This window comes from Tenrec ecaudatus, chromosome 2 (genome assembly GCF_050624435.1).
Source record: "Tenrec ecaudatus isolate mTenEca1 chromosome 2, mTenEca1.hap1, whole genome shotgun sequence".
Classification (NCBI taxonomy): Eukaryota; Metazoa; Chordata; class Mammalia; order Afrosoricida; family Tenrecidae; genus Tenrec; species Tenrec ecaudatus.
In genome coordinates this window covers 289,742,573-289,770,341 of record NC_134531.1, presented here as the reverse complement: position 1 = coordinate 289,770,341, position 27,769 = coordinate 289,742,573, and the positions used below count along the sequence as shown (strand labels likewise).

The 27,769-nt window shown below is 41.6% G+C and overlaps 1 protein-coding gene across 1 annotated transcript in view; it reads right to left on the bottom strand.

Moving 5' to 3' along the window:
• The window catches only part of SLC9C1 (solute carrier family 9 member C1), a 145,467-nt gene that overhangs the window by 57,023 nt on the left and 60,675 nt on the right, over positions 1–27,769 (bottom strand). The window contains exons 15-20 of the mRNA XM_075542956.1: positions 24,479–24,598; positions 21,905–22,100; positions 16,776–16,961; positions 9,958–10,107; positions 8,825–8,876; positions 6,944–7,092 (exon numbers count right to left, since the gene is read on the bottom strand). Of these exons, the coding sequence (XP_075399071.1) occupies positions 6,944–7,092; positions 8,825–8,876; positions 9,958–10,107; positions 16,776–16,961; positions 21,905–22,100; positions 24,479–24,598 (853 nt within the window). The remainder of the gene's footprint in view (positions 1–6,943; positions 7,093–8,824; positions 8,877–9,957; positions 10,108–16,775; positions 16,962–21,904; positions 22,101–24,478; positions 24,599–27,769) is intronic.

Here is a 27,769-nt window from a genome sequence, read left to right as displayed (position 1 = left end):
CACAGTGGCTGCAACAATGGCTCAGGCATGGGAACAATTGTGAGGCTGGCGCAGGACAGGGCAGGGTTTCATTCTGTTGTGCCTATGGTCGCAATGGGTCAGAACGGACTGGATGGCACCTAACAACAACGACTATAGACAGACATTTGAAGTGTCTCAGTTTGGGGTTAGTATGAGTACAGTTTGGGATGTAGCATGAGGTCTAATAGCTGGGTCATAGGCTGTGTTTTCGTGAAAAGAATGACAATGGCATTTGGCACCTTTTCTTTTGTTTATCAGCCACTTGAATATTATCATTACGAAGTGCCTATTTATATCTTTGCCCATTAAAAAAAATGAGTTTTAGCTCTCATTTTTATTGCTCTATAAAAGATTTTATGTATTCTGAATATCAATCCTTTATTAGGCATACTTATTTTTGCAAATTCTCCCTTTTTGCAGATTATCTTTCTAATCATTTATTTTTTTTAAATGAAGATTTCTGACTTTAGTATTATTCAACTGCAATCATCTGTCCTCTTTGAGAAAGCTTTGCCTACCTCAATATATTCAATGTTCTAATTGTCATGTCATTATTTTATAATTTATTATTATGTATACAAACCATCCGGAATGATTTTTTAATGCGTGATATGAACTAAGGATCCCAATTTATGAACGATGTAGGCGCAAGAAGTCCACAAAGAAAACGACAATTGTTGAGACAAAATTAAACCCTCATTAAATTCAGGGAGGCTATGTTACTAGGTTGAATCAACGTTAGAAAGTTGTCACTATTATTTTCTCTTCCCCACATGGATGTCTATAGGCTGAATGCAATCCCACAGAAGCTCCAGTGAATCGTGTAGTGGAAATTGACAAACTGATTCTAGAATTTATTGACTAACACCAAGTGCCAACATGTTCGAAATATTCTGAACGAAGAGAACAAAGCTGGAGGATACACATGACCAAATATGAAGGCTTGTTACCAGGTTTCATAATTAAAAGCATGTGATTGGCAAATAGAGCCAGGGAATAGACTGGAGTCCATAACCCGATCCACACAAATACAATCCATTTGTAAGACAGGCTCCACAGAGTACAAGGAGAGAGACAGTCTTCTTCATAAATGGCGCTTGTTAAAATTATCGCTCATCTGGGGGAAAAAGGTTGTTTTTCCCATCATTGCTATGCGAGCTGTTCCAAATTGCACTGCTATGCTCTTGAATTTTATTTCCTACAGGGTAAACTTGCATCACAATCAAGTGCATTGGTCTTGGGTTTCTAACTCTAAAGTTCTTAGTGTTTATTTGGTGACTTTCTACTATCTCTGCCTATTTGTGGGTTTGGATAGTCTGGTTCTTTAGAGCATTGGCGTTTTGACCCTGAGTTCTGACATCAGAATGCCTGGATTAGAAGGCTGTTCCCAAACTTCCTGGCGTTCTAACCTTGAGTAGGTATCTAAATCATTCTGAACCTCTCCTCTTCCTTAGAATTAGGACAACCATAGTCCCTAAGTCACAGGGATGTTGAGAGGCCCAAATAAATAAAGTTTTAAAAAATGATTTTATTAGGCCCCTCCCTATATAATTTTCAGCAAGTTCTTCTGACAATTTTCTTTGAAATGTTTGAAGTTTTTCTTCAGTGAAGATGTCGCATTGCAGAGGTCTTTTTCAAAAATAGAAGGAGAACTGTAGAGTGCGCCATTAAATGGTACAGTCAACATTAAACGAGGACAGACTAATGATCAATACCTGTGCTTTGATTGTGTTGTTGTTGTTGTTGTTAGGTGCCCTTGAGCGGGCCCCACATCAGGGGCCTTGGGAGCAGCAGCATGAAATGTTGCCCTGCCCTGAGCCGCCGTGACATCGGGTGTGTTTGAGCCCATTGTTGCAGACACTGTTGGAGCCTGTTGTCAGAGCCCATTGGTGCAGCCACTGTGCCAATCCAGCTGTGGAGGGTCTTCTTTCTTTTTGGCTGACCTTCTATTTTGCCAAGCATGATGTCATTAAAAAAAATTTTTTTTTAGGGAAGGGTCTCTCCTAATGACCATAGGGACCCTGTTGTTGGTTCCCATCAAGTCAGGGTCAACCTAGAGTGACCTGCTGAACAACAGAAAGAAACTCTGCCTGCTCCAGGGCCATCCTCATGATTCTTCCTAATGCTTAGAGCCAATTGGTGCAGCCAGTGTCCATCCATCCCCCCGAGGATCTTCTTCTTTTCTGCTGTCCCTTTACTAAGCAGGAGGTCCTTCTCCAGGGACTGGTCTCTCCTGACAACACGTCCCAAGTATGTAAGGTGATGTCTCACCATCCTTGCCTAGTGAGCTTCTTATTCATGTAAGGCACACAGAAATAAGCCCCAGAAGGGCAAGCCGGACCATCGGTGTCTTAAAGATGTTGTTTTGGACGCCCCAGGGGAATGATGGCAACCTGGAGGCATGGCAAGGAGCCACGTTGCCTAGTGGGTTACAAGTTGGGCTGGTAATCACAGGGTTAGCAGTTCAGAACCATCAGCCTCTGGAGAAGGAGGAAGCGTTCTTTCTTCAAGACTTACAAGCTGGACACCCCAGGGGCAGTCCTCCTTTGTCCTATAGTCCTGTAGTCGGAATGGACTCAATGGCGTGGGAGGCTACCTTGGTGCTAGTTGCTTCCCCATGGATTTAAACTCAGGGCCACCCTGTATTTGCTGATTAGAACTATGCTCCGTAGGGGTTCAAGGTTGCTCCTTGACTTCTAAGGAGTGTGTAGGTGGGTGCAAAGCACTAACTTTTGGACTTAGTTCTGAAGTCAGCGCATAACCTGCTGTACTATTCTGATAGATCACCACACAATCTCCTTCGCAGCAGCATGTGAATTACACGAGTGATACACAAGAGCATGTCTAAGTAAGGGTTTGAAATATTGTGAAAAATGTAGAATCAATAGCTAAGGCTCGTTGTTACACTGTACCCTGACTGGCTCATCTCCTCCCCACGGCCCTTCTGCAAAGGGATGTCTAATTGCCCACAGATGGGTTCTGGGTCCCTACTCTGCATTCCATCTCATTCCCAATGCTATGATTTTTTTGGTCTTTGATGCTGGTGTGCTTCTTCCATGTGGGCTTTGTTGTCTCTCAGTTAGATGGCTGCTTGTTTATCTTAAACCCTATAGGACCCCAGGTCCTATATCTTTTGATAGCTGGGTACCATCAGCTTTCTTCACCACCTTTGCTTGTGCACCCATTGTCTTCAGCGATCGTGCCAGGAAGGTGAGCATCTCAGCCTGCCAAATTGTTAGAACATACAGTTTTCCTCTAATTCTTGAATGTCTCCTCTCCCCCCTCCACTATCATGATCCCAATTCTATCTTACAAATTCGGCTGGACTGGAGGATGTACACTGGTACAGGTGGGAACTGGAAACACAGGGACTCCAGGACACATGAACCAGTGGTGAGAGTGGTGATACCAGGAGGGTGGAGGGGAGAGGGTAGAAAGGGGGAACCAATTATAAGAATCTACATATAACCTCCTTCCTGGGGGACGGACAGTGGAGAAGTAGGTGAAGGGAGATGTTGCATTGTATAAGAGTTGACCAAATAATAATAATTCATAAATTATCAAGGGCTCATGGAGGATGGGGCAGCGTGGAGGGAGGGGGAAAAATGAGGAGCTGATACCAAGGGCTCAAGTAGAAAGCAAATGGTTTGAGAATGATGAGGGAAACAAGTGTACGAAAGTGCTTGCCACAATGAAGTATGTGTAGATTGTGATAAGAGTTGTACAAGCCCCCATTAAAATGATTTATTTTTGAAAAAGGAGAATTAAAAAAGGGGAAATTTAGTTATCTTTTAACAAAATATTTAACAAAATAAAATTGTTAGAGTGGAGAAATTTGATGCAAATAACACCGAACCTGGAAAATTCTTAGCTATAGTAGTTCTAAGAAATGTGTTCTTAAAACATATACTTTAAGAAAAGAAGAACAGCTAAGGCTCGCTTCACCCTCTCTGAATCCTTTGCGTGCTTGCTAAGGCAGCAGTCATTATTAAAGTGTGGCATAGATTCTTGTGGATCTCCTTTTCAAAGTAGTCCTTATTGTTGTTAACCCGCTATCAGTGAGCCAGTTCTGACTCACGGTGCATTTATATAGGGTTTCCAAGAATGTAAACCTTTAGAGGAGCAGGCAACTCCATCTCTTGCCCATGGAGTTGCTTATGGATTTGAACTGCCAAGCAATGTGGCGGTGAGCAAGGGCTTGTGGTGGTTGGTAGGACCCGTAACATCAGCTTCAAGTCATAGCAACCTGGGTACAACAGATGGACCATTGTCCTGCCCCATTGTTGCCATCCTCACAATGGCTATCTCCAAGCCCAGGATGGCAGCCACTGTGTCTGCCCATCTCCTGGAGGGCCTCCCTCTTTTTCCTCTGACTCTCTGCTCTACCAAGGCCCGTGTTCCTCTCCAGGGACTGGTCTCTCCTGATAACATGCCTGAAGTATGTGAGATGGAAAAGGAGCACCCTTGGGGTACGCCTTCTAAGGCACATTGTCCTCGATCAGAATTGACTAGAAGGCAAGGAAGAAGCTTTTTGGTTTGTTTGCTTGTTTTCTTTTATAGCTCCCCCATGCCTCGTTATTGCTGTTCTGGCTGGTAAAAACGGTGTCTACTAATGCTTCAGCTTTTATTTCATTGGTTGCTAAAGATGATAAATAGCTTTTTTACTTATTGTCATTTTTCTTTTTCATAACGGCGAAATGCCTCTTTCACATGATTTTCTCTTTTGTTTTGTAAGGTTCTTTGTCCATGGTCAGCATGAGGTAGCCACGATGGCTAACAGGTTTACTCTCTGGCCCAATAAAGCATACGTTTGCAGGCCCTACAAAGACACATATTCAGGTTTTTATGATTGTTTTTTCCAGTCTTGTCACATAGGTGTTGCCTATTTTGTGTTAGAGCCATCATTGGAGTGTTTAACTGCCGTTGCGAATGGAATGATTTCTTATTTGGGAATAGGGTTCTATATATTGATCTTGTTTTAGAACACTCCACTGGATTCTTATTTGTCTGTTGGCTCTTCTATTAACTCCCTAATATTTGTAATCAATCAATCAATCAACAGATATATTTCCTATCCTTCCTTTCTGAAATCTCTAGCTCTGAAATTCCTCCTTGACCTGATTCACATTCCCAGGTTTCTCATACAATACTCAGAGTGACAGGAGTCATCCTTTTTCTGCTCCTGACTCTCTTGGGATGCTTCCAAATAGTTCACCATCTATTCAGTGTTTGCTGTAGATGCTGACTAAATGATTTTATCCCAATAAGCATGCTTTAAAAATCATTTTTGGGGGGCTCATACAACCCTTATCACAATCTAGACATACATCAATTGTATAAAGCACATTTGTACATTCATGACCCTCATCATTCTTAAAAAATTTGCTCTCCACATAAGCACCTGGCATCAGCTCCTCATTTATTCCTCCTCCCTCATGAACCTTTAGTAATTTATAAATTTTTATTTAGTCATATCTTACACTGTGTGACATCTCCCTTCGCCAACTTTTCTGCTGTCCATCCCCCAGGGAGGTTATATGTAGATACCTGTAATTGGTCCCCCGTTTCTACCCCATCCTACCTTGACCCTCCCCGTATCACCACTCTCAGCACTGGTCCTGAAGGGGTCACCTGTCCTGGATTCCCTGTGTTTCCAGTTCCTATATGTACCAGTGTACATCCTCTGGTCTAGCCAGATTTTCAAGGTAGAATTGGGATCATGATAGTGAGGGGAGAGGAAGCATTTAGCAACTAGAGGAAAGTTGTGTCTCATTATTGCTACACTGCACCCTGATAGGCTTGTCTCCTCCCGCGATCCTTCCGTAAGGGAATGTCCAGTTGCCTACAGATGGGCTTTGGGTCTCCACTCCACACTACCCCTTATCCACAATGATATGATTATTTGTTCTTTGATGCCAGATACCTGATCGCTTTGACACCTAGTGATCACACAGGTTGGTGTGCTTCTTTCATGTGGGCTTTGTTGCTTCCAAGCTAGATGGCTGCTTGTTTACCTTCAAGTGTTTAAGACCCCAGACGCTATATCTTTTCATAGCCAAGCACCATCAGCTTTTTTCACCACATTTACTTATGCACTCATTTGTCTTCAGTGATCATTTCGGGGAGGCATGCTCTTTCTTATACCAGGCTACTAAGCATTTCTCAAATACACTGAATGGGGGCTGATTTGTTACAACCAGTTTTTCTTGAAGGATCACTTTATCAGTGAATTACATAAGGTTTTTTGGAGATAACAATAGTCATCCATCCATCCATTGTGTCAAGCACATTTGTACATATGTATGGATTGTGATAAGGGTTGTATGATCTCCCAATGAAATGATTAAAAAGAGCACAATAGTCATATTACATTAGTTATTTTTATACTGCTAGTTTCAAGGTTCAACTATTTAGAGTTTAAATACGCGTTCACAAGTATAAAAGCTATATCGTTTTCTCCTTTAAACTATTCCCAATTTAGAGTCTTATAGAAACTGTTGGAAACCTTTCTATCTTTTTACATGTCATGCTATCATGTAAATGATTTAGAGTAAGGAAATACAACTAACCCTAACCTTATGGATCAATGATTTTTATAAATCACAGCCCTTAGGAAAAGTTAGTTTAATGTCAGTTGGATAATTTCCAGGAATATATTGAAACTCCCTCTACAAGTGGCTGAGAATAGATTCACCAGCCCTTTGGTTAGGATCTCAGCAGAGAAAGAGACAATCTCTCCCTGACTAGCCTGGGAAGAGACCTAACCCTGGGTCTGTAGAAAGTAAACTCTTGGGTTGGAGCTTGTCCTTAGAAAATGTTTTTAAGTTAGAGACTCATCTCTCAAGGATGGCCTCTGTTGGAAAGATCTAAAAGTAGGTACTGACACCATGATCGACCATATGTTCGAAAACATCTGTCTTACCCTGTTAATTGCATAACCGTCAGTCTTTTGAATAATTCCCTTTGACCTGAAGTCCTTCACAATTTCTCTCGCGATGTTGAGCATGACGTTAATTTGGTCCTTTGTTTTCATAGTGATGGCGATTTCTGGATGATCATACTCTAAGTAGCCTGGAAATAATAAAATCATTTCAGACGAAGCAAAGGTATTAGCTAGGATTTCCACAGGAAGCCCAATGGAATACACCCCTCCTATCAGGCTGTGTACTTCTCCCAGACTGGAATGCTACCACCAATCTCTGTTTGCAGAATTCTGCAAGGCACATTCCTTGAGTCAGGCCAGCCATGGAGGACAGCCAGCCTCAGCATGAATCTGCCTGCACAAATACAAGGAGGCTGTTCCGGGCTTCAAGTCTGGGGCGAAGGATTTGTTTTCTTATTCCATTTGAGCCAGAATCTTTCTACTCTGCTATTGTTCTGATTCTGTGGTTTCACTCAGCCTGTTCTTCTGGATGGCTCGTCCAACCATGCTTTTGCCTATTTTATCTGGATGCCTGGAAACCCTAGATTCCTCCCTTTTTTATATTATGGGCATTTTGTTGGCAGTGCCTGTGGGGGATCTGCTTTCAGAATGATTTGCCATGGTAGGGTGTCCCCGTTTGACTTCATCTGCAGTCCTATCTTGCTGTCACCTTTTGTTATCTACCATCTAGAATCAACTACTTCTTTCCCCCTCCCTTTCTTAGGAACAGTGATGTTTAGGTCAGAGGGGTTTTGAACACCTTTCTAGCTCCTGTAAGGTGATGTATTCCCAGGCCCAACAAGGGACGCCATTCTCCATCCATCTCTGTTATTCTTCGATGCAAAGCACTCTCAGTTACGCCTTTGGTAAATGCTCAAGGCCAAAGTATAGCGTAACAATCAAGCCTCTGCTTTCTCCCTGTCCTGTTCCCTGTGAGAAGCACAATGCAGGTGCCTGCAGCAGTGGTGCTCCATCTCTGCCCTGGGAAGCCTGTGTACTGAACACAGGGACCATGGCTATCATGCCCCTTGACTTATTTCTGGCCTCTTTCCTGATTCACTTTCTACCTTATCACTCCCCTAACATGACTATGACATCAAGTTCAAACAGTGTGCCTCTCCTACCCCCAGGGTATTTTTTTTTCGCACCAGGAGCATGCTCTTCAATTTGATGCCTTCAAGAACAGTATGCTACTGCCATATTTGGACGCGGAATCCTCTAGCAACCTGACAGAGGCCAGTGAGGTATGGTTCCAGTTGCAACTCCCTATAAGGACTAGGGCAGCCTCAGGTTTCCTGGGTGGAGTAATAACTGTTCAGTGGGTTTAGCTATTAACAAAAGGGTGGAGATTCAGCCCACTCAGATGTGCCTTGGCAGAAAGATCTAGCAATAGCCTTCTGAAAAATGAGCTATTGGAAAGCTTGTGGCTCGATGCTATTCTGAGACCGACAGGGTCTCCAAGAACCAACCCTGATTCAGTGGTAAGTTGTTTCAAGGTAGAATGGCACGATAGCAGCTCTGTGGCAGGGAGAGTGGAAGGGCGCCATGTTTCCTTCAGGGGCTCAGGAAGGCATGGGCATGCTGAATTTGGAAGAGAATAGACTTCATATGGGGGGTAATGGCATGCGTGATCATGACAGGCTAGCAGGAATTCTTATAACTGAAAAGGTCTTCATATTGCTACAATGCCAAGAGAGGTGTGGTGAGGTAGTATTATACAATTCCCACCCACACTAGAAGACAAGAGCACATAGATTGTTGTGTTATTGTCCGGGTATCGGTTCCCTCAAAGGTCAGCTTAGTTGCCAACACCATTGCCTTTCTGAAGGACTGATAACATGATAGAATCACGCTGAAACTGAATCACACTGAAGCACTTACCCAGTTCTTTCATAGCACGGCCTGAATTTCTTGTGACTTGCTTTAATAGCATCTACAGAAGAGAGCAAAGGAAAGGTTACCCTCATTGGAAATGTGGGCTATTACCTTATGCCTGCAACTGGTGATTATGTTTTTATTGATTCACAGTAAAGGGGGTTTATTGGGGAGTGAACAGATTACCACAAATCAGGGTCAGAAGACATTAAGGATACAGTCATTGGCCCATAGCAATAATACCTCTCTTTGGCCAGCAGCCTAGTCTCTCTCTAGATCTCAGCCTCTCAGGCACATGGCCTCTACCTATGTGGGCCGGGAAATGGGCCCAGTGCTTTTCCTCATAGTCTCAGTCTGGGCTCTGTTCCAGTGTTCTGCGTCATGGGCTTCTTTCCCCAGCCTCTGGTGCTTCTGCTCTGGGCCTCCATTGCTTTTGCTCTGGGCCTCCATTGCTTCTGGGCCTCCATTGCTTCTGCTCTGGGCCTCCATTGCTTCTGCTCTGGGCCTCCATTGCTTCCAACGCCTAGAATGTGCTGTCCTGGTGGCTTTTCTCCCAAGGTCTTGAGTGTTTTACCCCTTTCTGAGAGACTCATCCTTTTAGCCAGGGGAGTGGCCAGTAAAATGGACCAATCCCCTCTATTAGTGCTGTGCGTGCTCTGTTTTCAATGACCTCTCCAATCATTTGGCGAAGTGACAGAGGCATGGGTGGAAAAACTGTATTAAGAAAATTCACTCGACCACAAAACTCCCTCTGGCCCATCCAGCCATTGTCTTTCATACATGAAAAATGAGTTTTCTACCTCTTTTTAGTTATCCCTTCCACAATTACACTTTTGGCAATCACCATGAACTCTGTGGATAATCTCTCCCAAATCGTATAATGTATTTAGTGTGTCCCCACACCATCTTGCCCTTTCTCAAACCCATCAAGAAAAGAGGAAACTATTCAGTGAGGACCCTCCACCCCCGCCACTTGTGCAACGGGTGGGATTTTTTAAAAAACTAAAGTATCCATTTAAACAAGTATACAGGATGGGAAACTTTTCAGAAATGAGACAGGGAAAAAGATAACGCGATGGGAGACACTCAATGAAAGGTCTGGGAGGGAGCCCCTTTCTTAGAATTAAGATTTTCCTCACCTGTCTAACCTGTTTAGAACTTGAGATCTGATTGATTATAGGCATGATGTCTGCTTCACCTTGGACATAGCCTTTCAGTATAGAGTACCGAAACGACAGCTGTAAACTCATTCTTCGGTCGATTATCTGCAGCAACTTTGGTGTGACCAGCTGAGAAAAAGGGAGCATTTAGTATCAAGCATCATACACGCTCCCCTGGACTGTGTTTGGTTAGTTTAACCCGAATCAGCATTAAGACATGAAATGCTCTAAAAGGCTGGGAGCTCTGCGGTAAGTGGATGAAAGCGTGAACTACTTCCTGCAGCAAGATGTTCAGGTAGTAGTCGAATGTGCAAGCGAACAGGATGCCAGTAACCTGCCCCAAGGCGCTTATTGACATTATACAGGACGTCATGGCTAGAGCCATTTTGCTGGACACCTCGCTATGGCTTGCTTCTTCTATTATTTTATTTCCCTTAAAGAACATTGGAGCTGTTTTCAACTGGTTCTAAGAAAAACAAACAAACAAATAAGATGGTGTGATTCATCTTTGGGGCTTAAGTTTAGTGAGGGGCTTAGGTCTAGTGGTGATGTCTGTAAAATAAGAATAATAATATTTCTTTCTTTCTTTCTTTCTCTCTTTCTTTCTTTCTTTCTTTCTTTCTTTCTTTCTTTCTTTCTTTCTTTCTTTCTTTCTTTCTTTTTTGCATACCGAATTACCTACTCAACTCTCTACCAGAGGTTCCATTAAGAATCAGAACCACCACGGGGAGTCCATGGTGGATGATACCTTCAGGACCAGGGGTGTGAGGGGCGATACTGGGAGAGTGGAGGGTGAGTGGGTTGGAAAGGGGGAACTGATTACAAGCATCCACATGTGACCTCCTCCCTTGGAGAAGGACGACAGAGAAGGCGGGAAAGGGAGACTCCGGATAGGACAAGATATGACAAAATAATAATCCATAAATTATCAAGGGCTCATGAGGGAGGGGGAGCGGGGAGGGAGGGGGAAAAAGGGACCTGATGCAAAGGGCTTAAGAGGAGAGCAAATGCTTTGAAAATGATTAGGGCAAAGAATATACGGATGTGCTTTAATATAATTGATGTATGTATATGTATGGATTGTGATAAGAGTTGTACGAGCCCCTAATAAAATGTAAAAAAAAAAAAAAGAATCAGAACCACAACCATCGTCCTTGTTGAATGCCACCATTGAGTTGCCCTTCACATATTTGTGGAGTAGGTCTCCCCCTTTTTAATCCTTTACCATTGTTCAGTTCTCCTGTGCTGCTAGATCCCTATGCTTTTTATGCTCCATAGCTCCGCACTCTACCCTCTAAGCACCTGCCCTTGAAACGCATGCTTATTCTTCAAGATTCACCTAAAACTACAAGAGTAAGTCAGAACGGATTTCTTCCAGTCGGCATAGGTATTCCTGGATCGACGATGGGGTTTGGCGCAAGCCCCTGTGCCACGACCTCTGGGCTAATCTCTCTGGTTCTGCGTCTGGTTGCTGAAGAAATGGAACAGGTAGCCCTTTATAAATGAGCCGCGCAATTAAGACAGCATAGCTCGTGTTGAAAGAGTGAGACATCATGACAATATATCAGAATCTCCCATGGAGCAAATCGCAGCCCCAACACGTGAGTAGAAGCAATGAGACAGCACCGGGAAGAAATTCAAGAACATAAGTCGCAAGACATTGGTCATGGCCCACATTAGTTATGAGAATCCAGCAAGAAAACAGAGAAAGTAGAGAATTATAGCAGAAAAACGAAGAGCGGCATACGTCCTGGAAGTACCATCTAGCTGTGTAGAGCAAGTGTCGAGAACAGATGTGTAGACGGCTAATGGCCAGCAAAAGAGATGATCCAGTTCTCGAAAGAATGATAGGCACATATCGACCAAATAACCAAATCGGAGCGGTAATGAGGAGAGCCATGGAAACTGATGAGCAGCAGGGTTGGAAGGAACAGAAACAAATGTTTCCACTTGAAAAAAGCAAAGGCTTGGAAGAAATCCGGCAGATAACCTGAGAATCATTTGTGAACCTCAGAAAAGGTGATACATGAGACAGCACATCTTTATCAGCATTAGTGAGCAGCTGAAGAGCTTCTAGCATGGGAGCTTCCAGCTACATGCTTGTCCCTGGGACTGGCCGATAGATGAGTGGATTGAGTAACAGAAAAATCAATCTCACTCAACCTAATTAGGTGTGTGCATGCATACATAACACACACACACAGTATGCATAGTATACGGAACAACTACATTTTAAGTGAAAATGCATATTTAAATGGCAATTGACTTTATTTCAAGACAGAATTCAAAAGTAAAAATTAAGCCATTTGTAATTAGTGAACAGATGAAGGAATTTCAGTGACTACTGAATATAAAAAGGACTTACAGTAGTACTCTTGGTTAGTTCCAGATGATATTCGGGTAGTTTTGCATATTTCCACTAAGTCAGAATTTATAGAATTATTCCACTTTCAAAATATGAATTTATGCCATGGTTTTGTGAATAAAATTTTTAATACTAAGTATCCTTCCTGTTTGGTGTTAGAATTTACAAATAGCCTTCAAGAGTTTGGTACATAATTATCCACTTAATCATTAAGTTTTTGTCAAATAAAATGATTTGCTTCTGGAAAATTCATACATGTATAGTTTTATTCCAATAAAATATATTTAAAGCCAGCTCTTCAAGCAGTGGGTTGGCCACATACAAATTTTCTCAGTAATACACTTGTCTAGGAATCATTAAGGGGCCTTCAAAAAATACTTCTAACCAAGAGTGGTTTCTGAGATGCTCTGCTCAGTCAGTTAAATTCAAGGCAGAGATATCAGCTCAGAATTTTATGGCAACTGTCGAGGGGAATTCCAAAGGGGTAATCTTGTTAGATTTTCTTCAAGAATACGGCATGATCTCAGGGCCTTCTTCAGGGGTTTTAAGAAAGTGGAAAACAGCATTACTGAGAAAAAGGCCATCAAATCCCCCCCACCCCCCACACTCCCATCATGACTATCATCAAAATCCCCGACTCCCATCATGACTGTGCACCCGCTCATTCTTTGCAAGTAGTAAGGATTATCCTAAGATAATTTTCCTAGGAGAACCTTCCACCATTCAACCTGAAGCTCTTAGCTAGTCCCTTCAGACTTCTCATTTCCCTAAACTCAAAGAATATTTCAAAGGCACAGAATTTGAATCCTTTGAGGAAAACCAAGCTGCATTTTTTATAGGGTGTGATCTAAGAGTACAAAATCCTCTGGGGAGAGGGTTAGAGGAATGGAAATACGGTCTTCAGAAGTGAAAAGACATCGATGGAGGGCATGTCAAGGAACAATAACCTCATAACAATATGTTTTTGTTTAATAAAGCTCACTATGATTTTGAAGTAATACTTTCTGATTTACCCTTGTATTACCAAAGGAGGGAAGTAATTTTAAATCTCATGGAGTTCTTTGCATATAATAACCCTGGGATTTCTTGTCGTATGCATTCTCAAAATGAGACTCTATCTAATTTTTCTTTATGTTCCAAGGGCCTATGCTTTGATTGCCAAGATTTGCATCTTGCTTGCATCCATAGTTAATGCGTTGTGGAAACAGCCATCAGGAAATCAAGTGGTAACTCGTGTTGGACTTGTTGACTTGAGGTGGACTGGGCTGGGATACTTACTTGCTGTATAACGACTCCTTGATCTAAGGCTCTTTCTCATACATAAAAAAGAAGAACAAATTAGATCCAGCATAGTGTAAATCTGCTGCACAAGACCCCTTTAAAGTGTATAAGAGCAAGGACATTAGATTCAGGACTAGGAGTTGTCTGACCCAAGCGATGGGATTTCCAACCTCCTGTGCCTGTTGAAGTTGAGCGATGAACAAGGAAAATCCGAGGAGAATTGGAGGCATTTGAGTTTTGGTGCTGGCAAAGAATGCTGAAAGGACAGCATTTTTGATATTGTGTCCATCTCTGAGCACAGGGTTCTTTGGGGAGAGGTCTCTTTATCGAGCAACTCTGTATTGAAAGAAGTCCAGATGCAAGCCCTTTCGAAGCGGGGACGGTGAGAGTTTGTCTCATGTGCTTTGGACACGTTATTAGGAAACTACCCATCCCTGGAAAAGGAAATCACACTCAGTGAAGCAGAAGGTCAGTGATAAAGAGAAAGACCGTAAGTAGAAGGTTGCACAGTGACTACAAATGTGCTCGAACGTAACGAGCGGGAGGATGGTGCACGACCAGGCAGTGCTTCGTTCTGTTGAACATCGTGTGATTATGAGTCAGAACAGACTCAACAGCATCTGACAACTGAAAATATCACTGGGTAGAAGATAAGGCCTGAAGGGGTCCAGAGTGTCTAAAATGATTGGTGTGCTGCATTCATTCTTCTATCAGAAATATTTAACATCAATTGTTTTGAATAAATTCAATCTGCCTTACTCAGGTCAAAGAACATATTACCCAGCATTTGTGGTCCCGTCTTGTGCCAAAAGGGAAAATTTCCTTAATATACTTGTCTGTGCCCAAAGCCATTTATAATCGTATTCAATAAAGCAATAACTGTAAAGATTCTAATCTGTTCTTTTTATTGCCATATGAACTATGTTTTGTTTAGCTTTCAACGTTCCACTGCCATTGAGCTATGATTCAAATGACCCTTCATAGGACAGAGTACAACGCCGACTGTGGGCTTCCAAGATTGGAAATCTTTACTGGAGTAGAAAACCTCATCTTTTTCCCATGGAGAGGCTGTTCATTTGAAAGTGCCTCCTTTGTGGTTAGCTGCAGGCAAAGGAATAATCTATGAGGCCACCAGGACTCTTCTTATCTCTGACTCCAACTCTCTGCCGTCACTACGAGTTGATGCGGCCCCATAGTGATCCTATAGGACAATGGAGAACTGCCCCCTGTGAGTTTCTGAGACTGTACCCCTGAACAGGAGTAGAAAGTCCCACCCGAGGAGTGGCTGGTGGTTTTGAACTGCTGACCTTGGGATCACAGCCCAATACATACTCATTACACCACGACAGCTCCTCTTATCCCACACAGTGTTTAGCAAATAGATCTCTGGGCATGCTTATATGTGTGTGTTTCTTGTTGGAGAGCATCCTTGATAGAATTGTGTCCTCTAACTCAGGCATGTTGAGTATGAATGTGACCTTGTGAGTATGAATGTGACCTTGGGGGGGGTGGGAACAGGGTTTTCCTTCAAAGATAAAGTCTGTAAGTTATAACAGAATTGGGTGGGCCCTATTCTTAGTCCCTCCTTAATTGTGTGTTATAAAACAGAAGGCATATGAACTCTCCCTTGTCACCCCATGCCTTGGTGGGTCTCTGGCTCCCCCTGGATTGGGAAGAACTCTTTCCAAAACTAGTCAGTTCGCGCTCAGTTGCCCTCTGGGCCTGAAAGAATCCCTCCCAGGCACAAGTACTCTGACTTCAGACATCATCTAAGTGTGCACAGACTACTGCTGCATCAGGTAAATATGTAAACTGGTAGAAACTCCATTTAAGACCCAGCGGTCTCCCTCACCTCCCATGAGCTTCTTGGCTGGCAGAGGATGCTGAGCCATACTGGGTGCCCCATCTCCCTTTACTCCTTCTTTGTTTTTATTTTTAAACTTTTTAAAAATTGTGAACTGAGTGAAAGTTTACCATGCTCATCATCAGTTTTATATTCCATGATTCCTACACATTCTGTTTTTTACTCATTTATTGTAATTCCCTCAATGTGGCATCACCTATCCCACTTCCTCCCTGTGCTTTCCATCTTCGTTTCTTCTTCCCGAACCCCGGTGAACCTCGTCCCTGGGTAAGTGTCGCACTCTTGATATCAAATGTTGATGGTTCTAAGGTGGGCATCTGTGAGTACTGTCATCGTTACCCATATAGACCTGTCTATTGCTAGGATGAAAATTGAGCCATGCGGTGAGTTCAGTTCCAAACCTGAAAGACCATGTCATTTAGGGTTCCATCACTCTCTGATTGAGGGCCACTACCCACCCTTGTACCACTTCAGCTTCCATTCATCACAGCCAATATGAGCCAATCACCACCTGATAAAGTATACAGGCGGTGAAGTTTTGGACATAAAGAGGCATGTTTGGGGGAATAAGGCACTGGTTCTGGGGCTTGGCACCATAGTCTTGGGGACACCAATGTTAACTGGCATAACATAGGCCATACAATCTATATCCTTTTTTGATGTGTAGCAACTGGGATCTTAAGAGATTAAATGGCCATTGACGGAGCTGCTATTGCTCTTTCCCTATCTGGAAGAAAGAAGGCTAATAAAAACTGAAGACACGTGCAAAGAATTAGTCCAATGTACTATGTGAACATCCACAAGCCTGAGACCGGATGACCTAGCTGGTGCCCGGCTATTACTACCAACTGCTCTGAAACGGATTGTGTTTGAAGAAGGTTCTGGAATAAACTAACAATCATGAGAAGATGAAGGTTGTTCGTTGGATGAAGAGCAAGAGGGAACTCGCGAGACTATGGTCTTTGGTTCCCCTGCAGGTCTAGAAGTGAAGGCACACCTGTGGCTTAAGTGTTAAGTCCAACAAGACGTTAGTCTATAAGGAGAATAGTAACACTATTGATGTTTTCCCATCTCAGAATAGTCGCCCATTTGGTATCCAGGAAGCAGTATTCACCCCTGAACAAAGTTCAGAACGGTTAAAAAGGGGGAGGAATGGAGAGAGAAAGCCCAGGGAGGAGCTGGGATATATCTATTTTTAATTTAAAGATTAATAAAACTAATTTTAGTACATGCTTCATGAAACAGGTCAGGAGAAATTTGAAATAACAGGATTTAACCATACTTTACCTTCATAATGCGCAGCACACGAAATATTCGAATAATTTTTATCATGAAGATGATTTTAATGCTATTAAAATTATTTATTTCAGACTGCAAAGTATCCAGTATTGCATCCATGATACCGATCAATGTAATCACTAACTCAAATGTGTTCCAGGTGTGCAAAAAATAATCCTTCTTCATAGCTACTATCTGTTGATTAAAAAAAAACACTTTATTTTGTTTGTTTTCTCTTTCAGACTCAACTTGCCTAATCTATCACAGGAAATAAAAATTAAACAAACCAGCCAAGTTCATAATTTCCTTATAGTAGAGGACTGGACATCTCCAGGCATACAGAGGATTGAATTAGGATTGTTGTAAATGATTAAGGGCTTGACTACTTAAGGGCTTGACTACTAATCTATAGGTTGGTGGTTCAAACATCTGTCAGGGAGTTGATTCAATGGTGACTGTAGGCAACAGAAAGCAAGCTTGGAAATCTGTAATCCAGAAAGATTACAGCCATGGAAACTCTGGTGCAATTCTACTCTGTAATGCACGGCGCTGCCAAGAGTCAGTATTGCCTTACTGACAGAAGCTGTAGAGTACAGGTATAGGTCCAAAAAAAAAAAAAAAAAAGGATTTATATATCAACCCCAGAAAGAAAGTAAAATTATACCAATAAAAGCCAGCAGCGGAAAGACAAATTCAAACAAACAACCAAACAAAGTTAGTGTGTTGGGGCCCTTTCAATTTAAATGGACAGCTTTGAATTCTACTTATCCTGTAGGTTGTGCCTCACTTTACTTTATTGCAGAATCCATGTCCACCTAACAGTGACTAATCAAGAAGTTATATGTTATGCTTGATGTTATACAAGCATATTTTCACTAAAGTTCAAGAGTTGGTTTTATTTATTTATTGAAAAGGTTACACTTTATTCACTAAGTTCAATTATGTACTTGCATTCTGTGATACTGCCGAATAAAAGGACATTTTAATGTCTTTATAATCCAAGCAAGAGTATATATACACGTTGCCAAATTACCTTGATAATTACATGAGCTCTTTATTCGAGTAAATAGATTTGCTTTAGGGTTAACAAAAGTCTCTATCTACACACACATGTTCAAGGAATATTCTAGAGCTTTGTATGTATATTCCACTCCAACATGTATTTCTACAGTGGAGTTCTCTTTTAGGCCTTTTAAGAGAACGAGATCTAATAATTAATGCATTTTTTGAACTTCACTTACTGACACCGAGTCGATTCTGACCCATAGCCACTCAATAGGACCAAGTACAACTAACTTCCCATGGGTTTCCAGGTCATAGATCTTTATGAAAACAGAAAGCTCCATCTGTCTCCTGTGGAGCAGCTTGTGGGCTTGAATCACAGACCTTGCGGTTAGCAGCCGAACACATCGCCTACAAGGCCACCAGGGCTCCTTCTTTTGAATTTACAAAAGAAGGGAAATATGTGATCTTAAATATTCTGGCATGGTGACTGGTGTGCAGCGATTTTTTTTAGATGACTCTTCCCACCATCCTTTTTGTAACTCCTCAGTAACCCAATTACTGAGTAGATCCCTGTAGATGGGGTGCCTTCTTCTTCTTTAATGGGGCAGAGTCTGAGAAGGGAGGGGAAGTTGTGCATACAACTATATGATTTAGTTGTGAGTGACCGTCCCCAGGGCTAATTGTGATTATAAAAGACTTGGAACTCTACATTGGGGAGCGGTCTCTTTTGGTATCCCCCAGGATATAAAATGAGCCCTGGCAGAAGCATGAATGGGAGGATTTCACTACCATCAAAAAAGAAGAGCCAGGAGTGGAGTGAGTCCTTGGAGCCTGAGAGTTCGGGGCCCTGAACCTATTCAATTCCAGAGAGCGAGCTCTGCAGCAGGGAAGTGATGAAGCAGGGGCAGCAATACCAAGAGCATGCCATAGAGCAGTGGGCTGCGTGGCCCAGGGAGCATGACAGCTGAGTGCCTTTGGGTAGGAGACTTGCTTGTGAAGGGTGTTGCCTCCCAATTAATCTTGGGAGCTGATTGGCTCATCCACAGAGTGAAGCCTAGAGCAGCGGTTCTCAACCTCTGGGTCACAACCCCTTTGGGAGTCGAATTACCCTTTCACAGCGATTGCCTGATTCATGACAGTAGCAAAATTACAGTGATGAAGTAGCAACAAAACTAATTTTATGATTGGGGAACATGAGGAACTTGTTTTAAAGGGTCACGACATTAGGAATGTTGAGAACCACTGGCCTAGAGTCTTTGGATCAAGGTAGAATCCCCTTGAGACATTTGTTGGTAGTACTAAAGAAGCTTAGTTAACATTGTTATGAATATCAAATTAAATACATATCAAGTGTCAAAATAACCTGATGAAAAACTATAAAACATGAAAAAAACCTTATAGTCAAATAGAGATACATGTATTAGAGAGAGAACTTGCTTTAAAATAAAATTTAAAAAAAGCTCAATATAAAACATGCAGATACATGCAGGCATCTAATTCCCAGGATAAAACCATACCCAAGGTGAATGGGGGTGGGCTTGGGGAGGCATGGAGTGGAGACCCAGTGCCCATTTGTAGACAGGTGGAAGTCCCCTCACAGAGGGGTCACAGGGAAGAGATGAGCCAGTCAGGGTGAAGTGTAGTACTGATGAAACACACCACTTTCCTCTAGCTCTTTGTTGTTTCCTTCCTCCCACCCCAACTACCATGATCTCAATTCTACCTTACAAATCAGATTAGACCAGAGCATGCACACTGCTACAGACAAGAGCCCACAACACAGAGAATCCACTCAGGGCCAACAAGAAGAGTAGAGAGACCATGAGGATTAGGGGAGGGTGGGGAGTAAGGGGGGTTTGATCACAAGGAAAAGTGGATGAGGGGTGACAGAGGGCAATGTAAGAGATGGAAAAAATAATCCATAACTTATCAAAGGTTTGTGAGGGAGGGAGGGCGGGTGGGGGAGAGAAGGGGTAGAAGTGGGGAGCTGATATCAGGGGCTCAAGGGGGAGGACAATGCTTTGAAAATGATGATGGCGGCATATGTGCAAATGTGCTTGATACGTTGGAGGAATGATGGATTGTGATAAGAGATGTAAGAGCCCCCAATAAAAGTATTTACAAAACAACAAAACAAACCCCAACATGCAGATAGATACATAGGCCAGTTAGAGAGAGACCAAATACAATGATGCTCTTGAGACCTGGTTTTTGCATTAAAAATGTCGTAGCCAGAGAGAAACCTCTGCTCACCTTTGTTAGCCACGGTGATGTCTACACCTGAACAAGTCAAACTCCCTTTGGCGTTCTGAGAGTTATACGGCTGGGTTTCAGATGTGGCTTACCTAGTGAACGAGTACAGCCAGAGACATCCTATGATGCTTTCGGTTCAGACCTTTGTTTTTGTGTCCCCATGTCTTCAAAGGAAGAACCCTGCCTGTTAAATCACTGGATCATCAATCCAGGGGTGCTCTCATTTGATTTGTGTACTGTGCATTTTAATTGTTAACTAAAGGACTTCCCTAGGAACCCTGGTGGCATAGTGGTTGTGCATTTAAGCTGTTAAGTGCAAGGGCTTAAATGCAATTTGAAATCAACAGCTACAGGCTCAGACACTACCTGACAACAGGGTTGTCATGAGTAGGCGTTGAATTGATGGCAATGAGGGCTGTTTTGTTTGCTTGTTTATTTGTCTATAGGACTGCCCGGATTCTGTCTTCCTTCTTTCCCAACCTTTCTGAATGTCGTCCTTGTATGTTCCTTCGATCTCAAATGGCTGATGGTTCTAAGTCGTGCACATCTTCCTAGTGTATTTGTTCCCCTTGTCGACATGCTTCACTGTTTGGCTATAAAGTGAACCTCTGGACTGTGTTCAGTTTCCCCCCTGAAAGATGACTGAGGCCCACAGACACAGGGTGTCCACTTATCTCTCTCCAACTAGCAGTCCCTGTAGTACTGTAGTAGCATTTGACTCTTCCAGTAAGTAGTTCAGATTTATTTGTCTAAATAGCGAGCGTGAGGAGGGTGCTGCTGCTAATCAAATGCTTAAATCCATGGAAGCAAATCCCTGGTGACCTGCTTCCATGGATAGCACAGCCAGGAAAACTCTGCGGAGCAAGTTGATTCTGGCACATGGGGCTACCATGAGTGGGAGCCAGCTCCGTAGCAGCTAACAACCACTGATATCAAACTTAATTCTCTATTTACCTTTCTGGCTGTAAATGTTTTATATTTCAACTTGTTGACTCATATAACACCGTTCTGTTATTGATGATATGCTTCCACTATTTAATAATCTTTTTATTCGATCTAAAAAATCAACCTATAAAATATTTCTCAAGTATAAAAAAACCAAAAGGAAAATAAAATTTATCTATAAACACACAACACCAAGCCTCTGCCATTACCTCCATTCTGAATCATAGTGACCCGGATACAGGCTTTCAGCTACTGGACATCTTTATGAGAGCAGACAGCCTCACGTTACCCTCACAGCACAGCTGGCACATTTGAACTGCTGACCTTGCCGTTAGCAATCCCATGCTTATCAGACAGCGACATCCGAGGTCTATCTATATTCAAATCTATCAATTTATCTACTTCACCCAACCATCCATACCACTGCAATCAGGTTGATTGCAACACATAGCAATCTGATGTGGGGTTTCTGAGGCTGTTAATATTTATATTAGAAAATCATCTCATATTTATACTACAACGCAGCCGGTGGGTTTGAACCACCAACGCTGAAGTTAGCAGTTCAATACTTACACAATAAGAACCTACTGGAGTTTTTTGTTTATCAAGCTAGTATAAAATAATAAAATGAATATCTGTATACTCAGCACCTTGCATAAGCTTAGGAAGAGTGGCAGCAACTTTGAAACTTATTTCTTCACACCATTTTAGAAATTATTTTTACAAATACAAAATCAATATGTAAAGCACACATGTTTTCTGTTGACTCACTCAGGATTAACATTAAATATGGAAGCATATTTGCTTTGAGATGTGAAAGACACTTTCCTATACTTTTTAAGAGTTCCCTCTTGGTAGTATTGAAAATGAAGTTAAGTAACTTCCATGTTAGGCAAAGGACACACTTACACACACGCACATACATTTTACATTACCTTCAGTGTGATCTCCAGGATATAAAACCCAAGAAAAGACAAATTTGTTCGTTTTAATTCTACTTCATAAATGTTATTTAAAGAGGATATCCAAGAAATGATAATCGGAAACAGATTCATTAGTACGATGAGGTAGCCAATATATTCAAATTCATCAGAAAACACTATCTCATGGATTAGGTGAAGCAAGAAATGTCTGTAAAAAGTAAGTTTGATGCGTTGAGAAAAATTACATCAAACAATTTTCAACATATACTCTGCTTACAGTTCCCAGTAGCTATAGGTTCCTACTTAATCCTAGGAAACAACTAACACTGCTTTATACATTGTCTATTTAGTTCCTTTATCTGTGAAACATCTGGAAGCTACTTTCCCCCTCCCCCCATTTCTGTTTTCTTTTCTCATGCTCTGGTTTAATTTTACTTGTAATAAAGGTAGTTTGAGGCATAAGAAGGAAAATTCAAATAGGAAATATTTTAAAAGTTAAATAATTCCCCTTACAGCAATTTCGTTTCTCAGAGATGATTATTATTAACGGTGGGTGTTCTTTAAATCTTTTCATCTCCATCGCATCTTTATCTATACACAGAAAAAGGCTTATGTCCTGGGACTTGCCATTTCTCTGCTTATGGTGTATTGCGCTCATTTAGCACAAAGACCACCATAATGTGGCAGTGGAATAGCATGAGTCAAAACATCACCACGTTTCAGGAATAAAAAGGTGCCAGGAGGGAGTATTTGATTTCTACAGTTGCCACATTAAATGCTTAACATGTCAGGTTTTCAAAATAGATGATGGACTAGGCAAAGAAAAGAAAAATTATAGCTCATTTATAGGAAAAGAAAGGTAGGGAGAAGGAAAGAAGGAGGGAAGAGACATTATGTAAGGATGTTTAACACTTAGACTTACTAATCAAAGCCTAAGGCAGTGGTCTTCTATATGGTCCAGACTTAAATAAGCCACGCAAAGTGAACTAAATGAAGCCGTGAGACCTATGTCTCCACAAAGGAGGGCCGTCAACTAAGAAACAGAAGTGATAAGCATGAACCCAATACAAATCTGGAGTCTAAGGCTGTGGTGAAGCGAAATTTCTTAATATGGGTCTCCTGTCATTGTCTCTGTAAGTCCTACCAAATGACTGGGTGGAGCCATGCAAACAGGTCTTGTGAAAGGCTGATAGAGGGGGCTGACCCATTTCAGTTGCCACTCACCCGGCTCTAAGAATGTGCCATCTCAGAAGCAGCAACAGAGAGAACTTCTGGAACCATGGAGGAAGAATAGCCACCAGGGGGCATACTGGAAATTGCTGCCTGAGGGGCGGAGGTAGCAGATGCCATGCCTTGCTGATATTAGAAGTTGAGGCAAGGAGATCATGGCTGCCTCACCACAAAGTCCATCCAGTCATTTCGTGCTGAGAAAGTGTTTGGTTACTCCAGAAGCAAGTCAGATTTTTAAATCAATCATGGACCTGCTTACTGAGAGAATACGCTGCTGATCTTTTCTAGGGGAACAACACAGATGCAGATCAGCTATCATTCTTTATTATTCTGCTTTGACAGAGAAGTTGGGATAGTGGTCCACATTCCCAGAGCCTGTAAATGGTGCAAGAACAGGAAGTGGGGACATTGTCCTCTACAGTTTTGGGGCTGCATTGTTTTCATAGAGATAATAGTTCATATAAACTATAAAAATATATCCACTATAAATAATATGGATTTATTCAAGAGCAGTTCAATATTTGAAGCTAAATGGAATGCCCCACATTAACAGAGCAAAGAAAAAAAAGCACCTGATCATCTCCATCAATGAAGAACAGGTGCTTGATAAAATACAACACCTTTCATGATAGAAGCACGTGACAAGCTGGCAATAGGAATTTTACTTCTAGGTATATATCCTGAAGAATGGAAAGCGGGTATTAAGTTACTTTTAAATGAATGCTCACAAGAGTGAAACGATGTAGACAATGTAAAAGACAATCGATAGATGTTTGTCTAAACAAATTGTGGTATACAATGGAATATATTCAACTGTGAAAACCAATAAAAAGATAAAACACATGATAACATGCTCTAATGTGAAGGAATTCTGAAAATACCATGCAAAATGAAGGAAGCCAGACACTGAATAGTGCACATTATATAGTAGTATATTAGACATCCAGAATAGGTAAATCCGTAAGTTCAGAAATCACTAATAGTTTCCAGAGTCTGGAGAAAGAGTGAATAAGCAGGGACTGCTTCAATGGGTAAGGGATTTCTCTTTGGAGATGAAAAAGTCCATAGCTTGATAGAGGTCATTGTTGCAGAATATTATGAATGTACAAAATGCTATTGAGTTTTAAACTTTTAAATGGTTAATTTTATGTTCCTTGTATCTTGCCTCAATACAAATACTAGTATTTAAGTACTAATTTTATTTATTTAAGTAAAGTTTTGCATGGTGGGAGTAATTTCATTGTAGAGTTCACCAAAGTATTTTGCAAAGTTTCCAGCATATGAATTTAATAAGAAATAACCAGGGAATTTCACATAAATATGATAGCATTTCTAGTGATGTTCAAAAGTACATACGATGATGGAATTCCTCTTTCCCTTCTTGTATTGTATACCCAATCAAGCAGTAATTTTCTCATTATAGTTAGCGATTTTTTGCCTTCAGAATACTTCTTTATTGTCTCGGGACTCATATATCTAGAAAAGAAAAAGAAAAATCTGAAGCATGCTTTATGATGTGTTTAACTATTGTCAGAAAGCGAAATGATGATTTTTGATGCTTCCTGGAACAGGTCCAAGATGTGCAACTTTCAAAATGTACCCAGACAGTTAATTTATAGGGTTCATTTACTAAACAGGGAATATAAAAATCGAGCCACCATCCATATTTGTCATAATATGGGTGAACTTGGAGGTGATTATGCTGAATGAAATAAAGCAATCATAATAGGACAAATATTGTTATGAGCCCACTACTATCAAAGGGCAATCAATACAAGTTTTTCATATGAACAAAAATGTTCTTTGATGTTTAGCAGACGCGAGAAAGGAGGGAAGGATAAATCACTAACCAGAGGATAGACACAGCTTTATTTGAGAGGAGACGTTTTCTTGTTTTGTTTTTTAATGAAAATATAATAGATTTTCTGGTTAAGGTGGCCAGCTAGGCAGCTACACTATAGAATCCTTCTGAAAGTAGAGAGAAAAATCAACATGGAAGAAAACAAAACATGTACAAAATCTTGGGGGGAAAAAAGATAAAAGCTACGTTAACTGAAACAAGCAAGCCACAAACTCCCCACAAGCTTGGGGCTGGCTGTGTGGGCAGAAGGAGCTGAATGGGCAGGTATACTGCACTACCTGAGAAGAGGTTGAAGGGAGGACCCAACCAGTTGCTTCCCCAGACATCCTAAGTACGCAGAGGGGACACAAGCCCACACTTTTGCAAGTGGCCTTGGACTAAGGTGTCCATGGGGAACATACTTATTTTCCTTTTTTGTTATATTTTATTTGTCACCAAAGCAGTGGGGCAGATTACAAGGTCGGGAGTTGCTCAATCATTGTAGCTGTGCAGTGGCTGCTTGTGGCCTGGGGCTAACAGAGCATGCATGAGCCTCCCTCTCTCCTGGCCCCCCCCTCCTACCCCCCTCTCTCCTGCCCCCCTTTCTCCTGCCCCCCTCTCTCCTGTCCCCTTCTCTCCTGCCCCAATCTCTCCTGTACAGCTATGGGAAGGGGGGGGCAGCCACATACTTCACATTGTTCTCCACAATACCCAAATACCATATATACCGATGTAAAAGCCAAGTTTTTCAGCACATGTAAACTGTAAATTTTTAAAAATCATTTTCTTGGGGGCTCATACAACTCTTATCACAGTCCATGAAAGCCATGGACAGCTAACTTAGTGAGCTTGAAAATAAATCTCTTGGTTCCAATATATGAGAAGAATAATCACAAAGAAGGGGGAGGTAAGTTTAACAAGCTTAAGAGTTATGGGAGACACTATCAAGAGAAATAACATACATCTCATTGGAAATGCAGAATAGGAAAACACAACAAAAAAATCTACAGAGAAAATAGACCAGGAAATCCTGTAAGAAAACTTCCCTACCAGACATCAGACAGTGTAAGACATGACGAAATAATAATAATTTATAAATTATCGAGGGTTCATGACAGAGGGGGGATCGGGGAGGGAGCAGGAGATGATGCCAAGGGCTTAAGTGGAGAGTAAATGTTTTGAGAATGATGAGGACAAAGAATGTACAAATGTGCTTTACACAGTTGATGTATATATGGATTGTGATAAGAGTTGTATAAGCTCCCAATAAAATGATTAAAAAAAAGAAAACTTCCCTACTGCCATGAGAGACCGTAAATATTCAAGAAGCTCAAAGAACCCCAAACAAGATAGACTCTAAGTAAAAAAGCAGTCACCACAGCATGTCTTGGTGAAACCATATAATATAAAGGACAAGGACAGTTCCTGAGAGCAGCTTGGGGAAAAAGCACAGCTACCTGCAAAGAGGAACCAATAAGTTTAAGTTCAGATTTTTTTAAAAGCAGAAATCATTCAAGCAAGAAGGCAAAGGAATTACAAATATAAAAATCTGAAAGATGAAAACTTTCAGATGTGCCTGCAAAGCATCTGGCAAAATTAATTCTCAAATATAGGGGAGAAATAAGGGCATTTCCTGACAAGGAGAAACTAAAGGAATTTGTAAGTATATGACCGGATTTACAATAAATACTAAACAAAATTATTTGGACAGAGAATTAACAACAGACATAAACCTGAGATCAACATAACAGGACACAGCCACCTAGAAATCAACCCAGTGGAAGCATTACCCAAAATAAAACAAAAATATAGCAATTCAGATATAAATCCACAAGGAAAACAACTCTGTGTTAGTCTGGATAGACTAGAGAAACAAATCCATAGAAACTCATCATATATGTTTAAAGGGTAATTGTACATTAAGAAAGCATCCCAACCCAGTCCAGTCCAAGCCCATAAATCCGATATTAACCCATATGTCCAATACCAATCTGTAAAGTCCTCTTCAGACTCATGAAACACATGCAATGACAGGAAGCTCACAGACCAGTGGATGGGAAGTCTTGTGAATTCAGTGGCATTGTAAGCAGCTCAGCTCTGGCAGGGGTCTCCACATGGCTACTCCATCACCCAGGGCAGCATCAGGGTAAGTCCATGTGGCTTCTCCAGCTCCCAGGGCATGTAGTCTATCAGCGTAGTGCCATGTGTCTTGTCAGCAGAGGGTCTCCAAGGGAGTTAGCAGAGAGTCTCTCCCACCTCCAAGGAGGAAAAAACAGACTTCCCAGAATTCTCAGGAGAAAGCCATGCCCACACAGAGACCTCATTGGCTATGATCCGATTGACAGACTAGACTTGACCCCTTCACTCTTAATCCCCTCAAGTCCCAAATTGACACCAGATTAAGTAACTACCACAAACTTCAAAGAAAATAGAGGAAAAGTGTAACTATAAAACATTCAAATGAAGAGTAAATCAAGTAGTTCACAAGGGGGAGCAAACTGTCTTAAACCTGTTGCCATCTATCTGTTCCAATTCATAGCGACCCTATGCACAACGGAATTAAACACTGCCCTGCCCGGTCCTGCGCCACCTTCGAAATTGTGTCTATGCCTGAGCCCATTGTTGCAGCCAGTGTATCAAAAACTCTTATCAAGGGACTTCTGGGTTTTTTTTGTTTTTTGTATTTTTTTTGGCTGAAGCGCCATTTTACTAAGCATGCTGTCCTTCTTCAGGGACTGGTCTCTCCTGATAATAATTTCAAGGAATGTAAGGCTAAGTCTTACCATCCTTACTTCGGAGGAGCACTC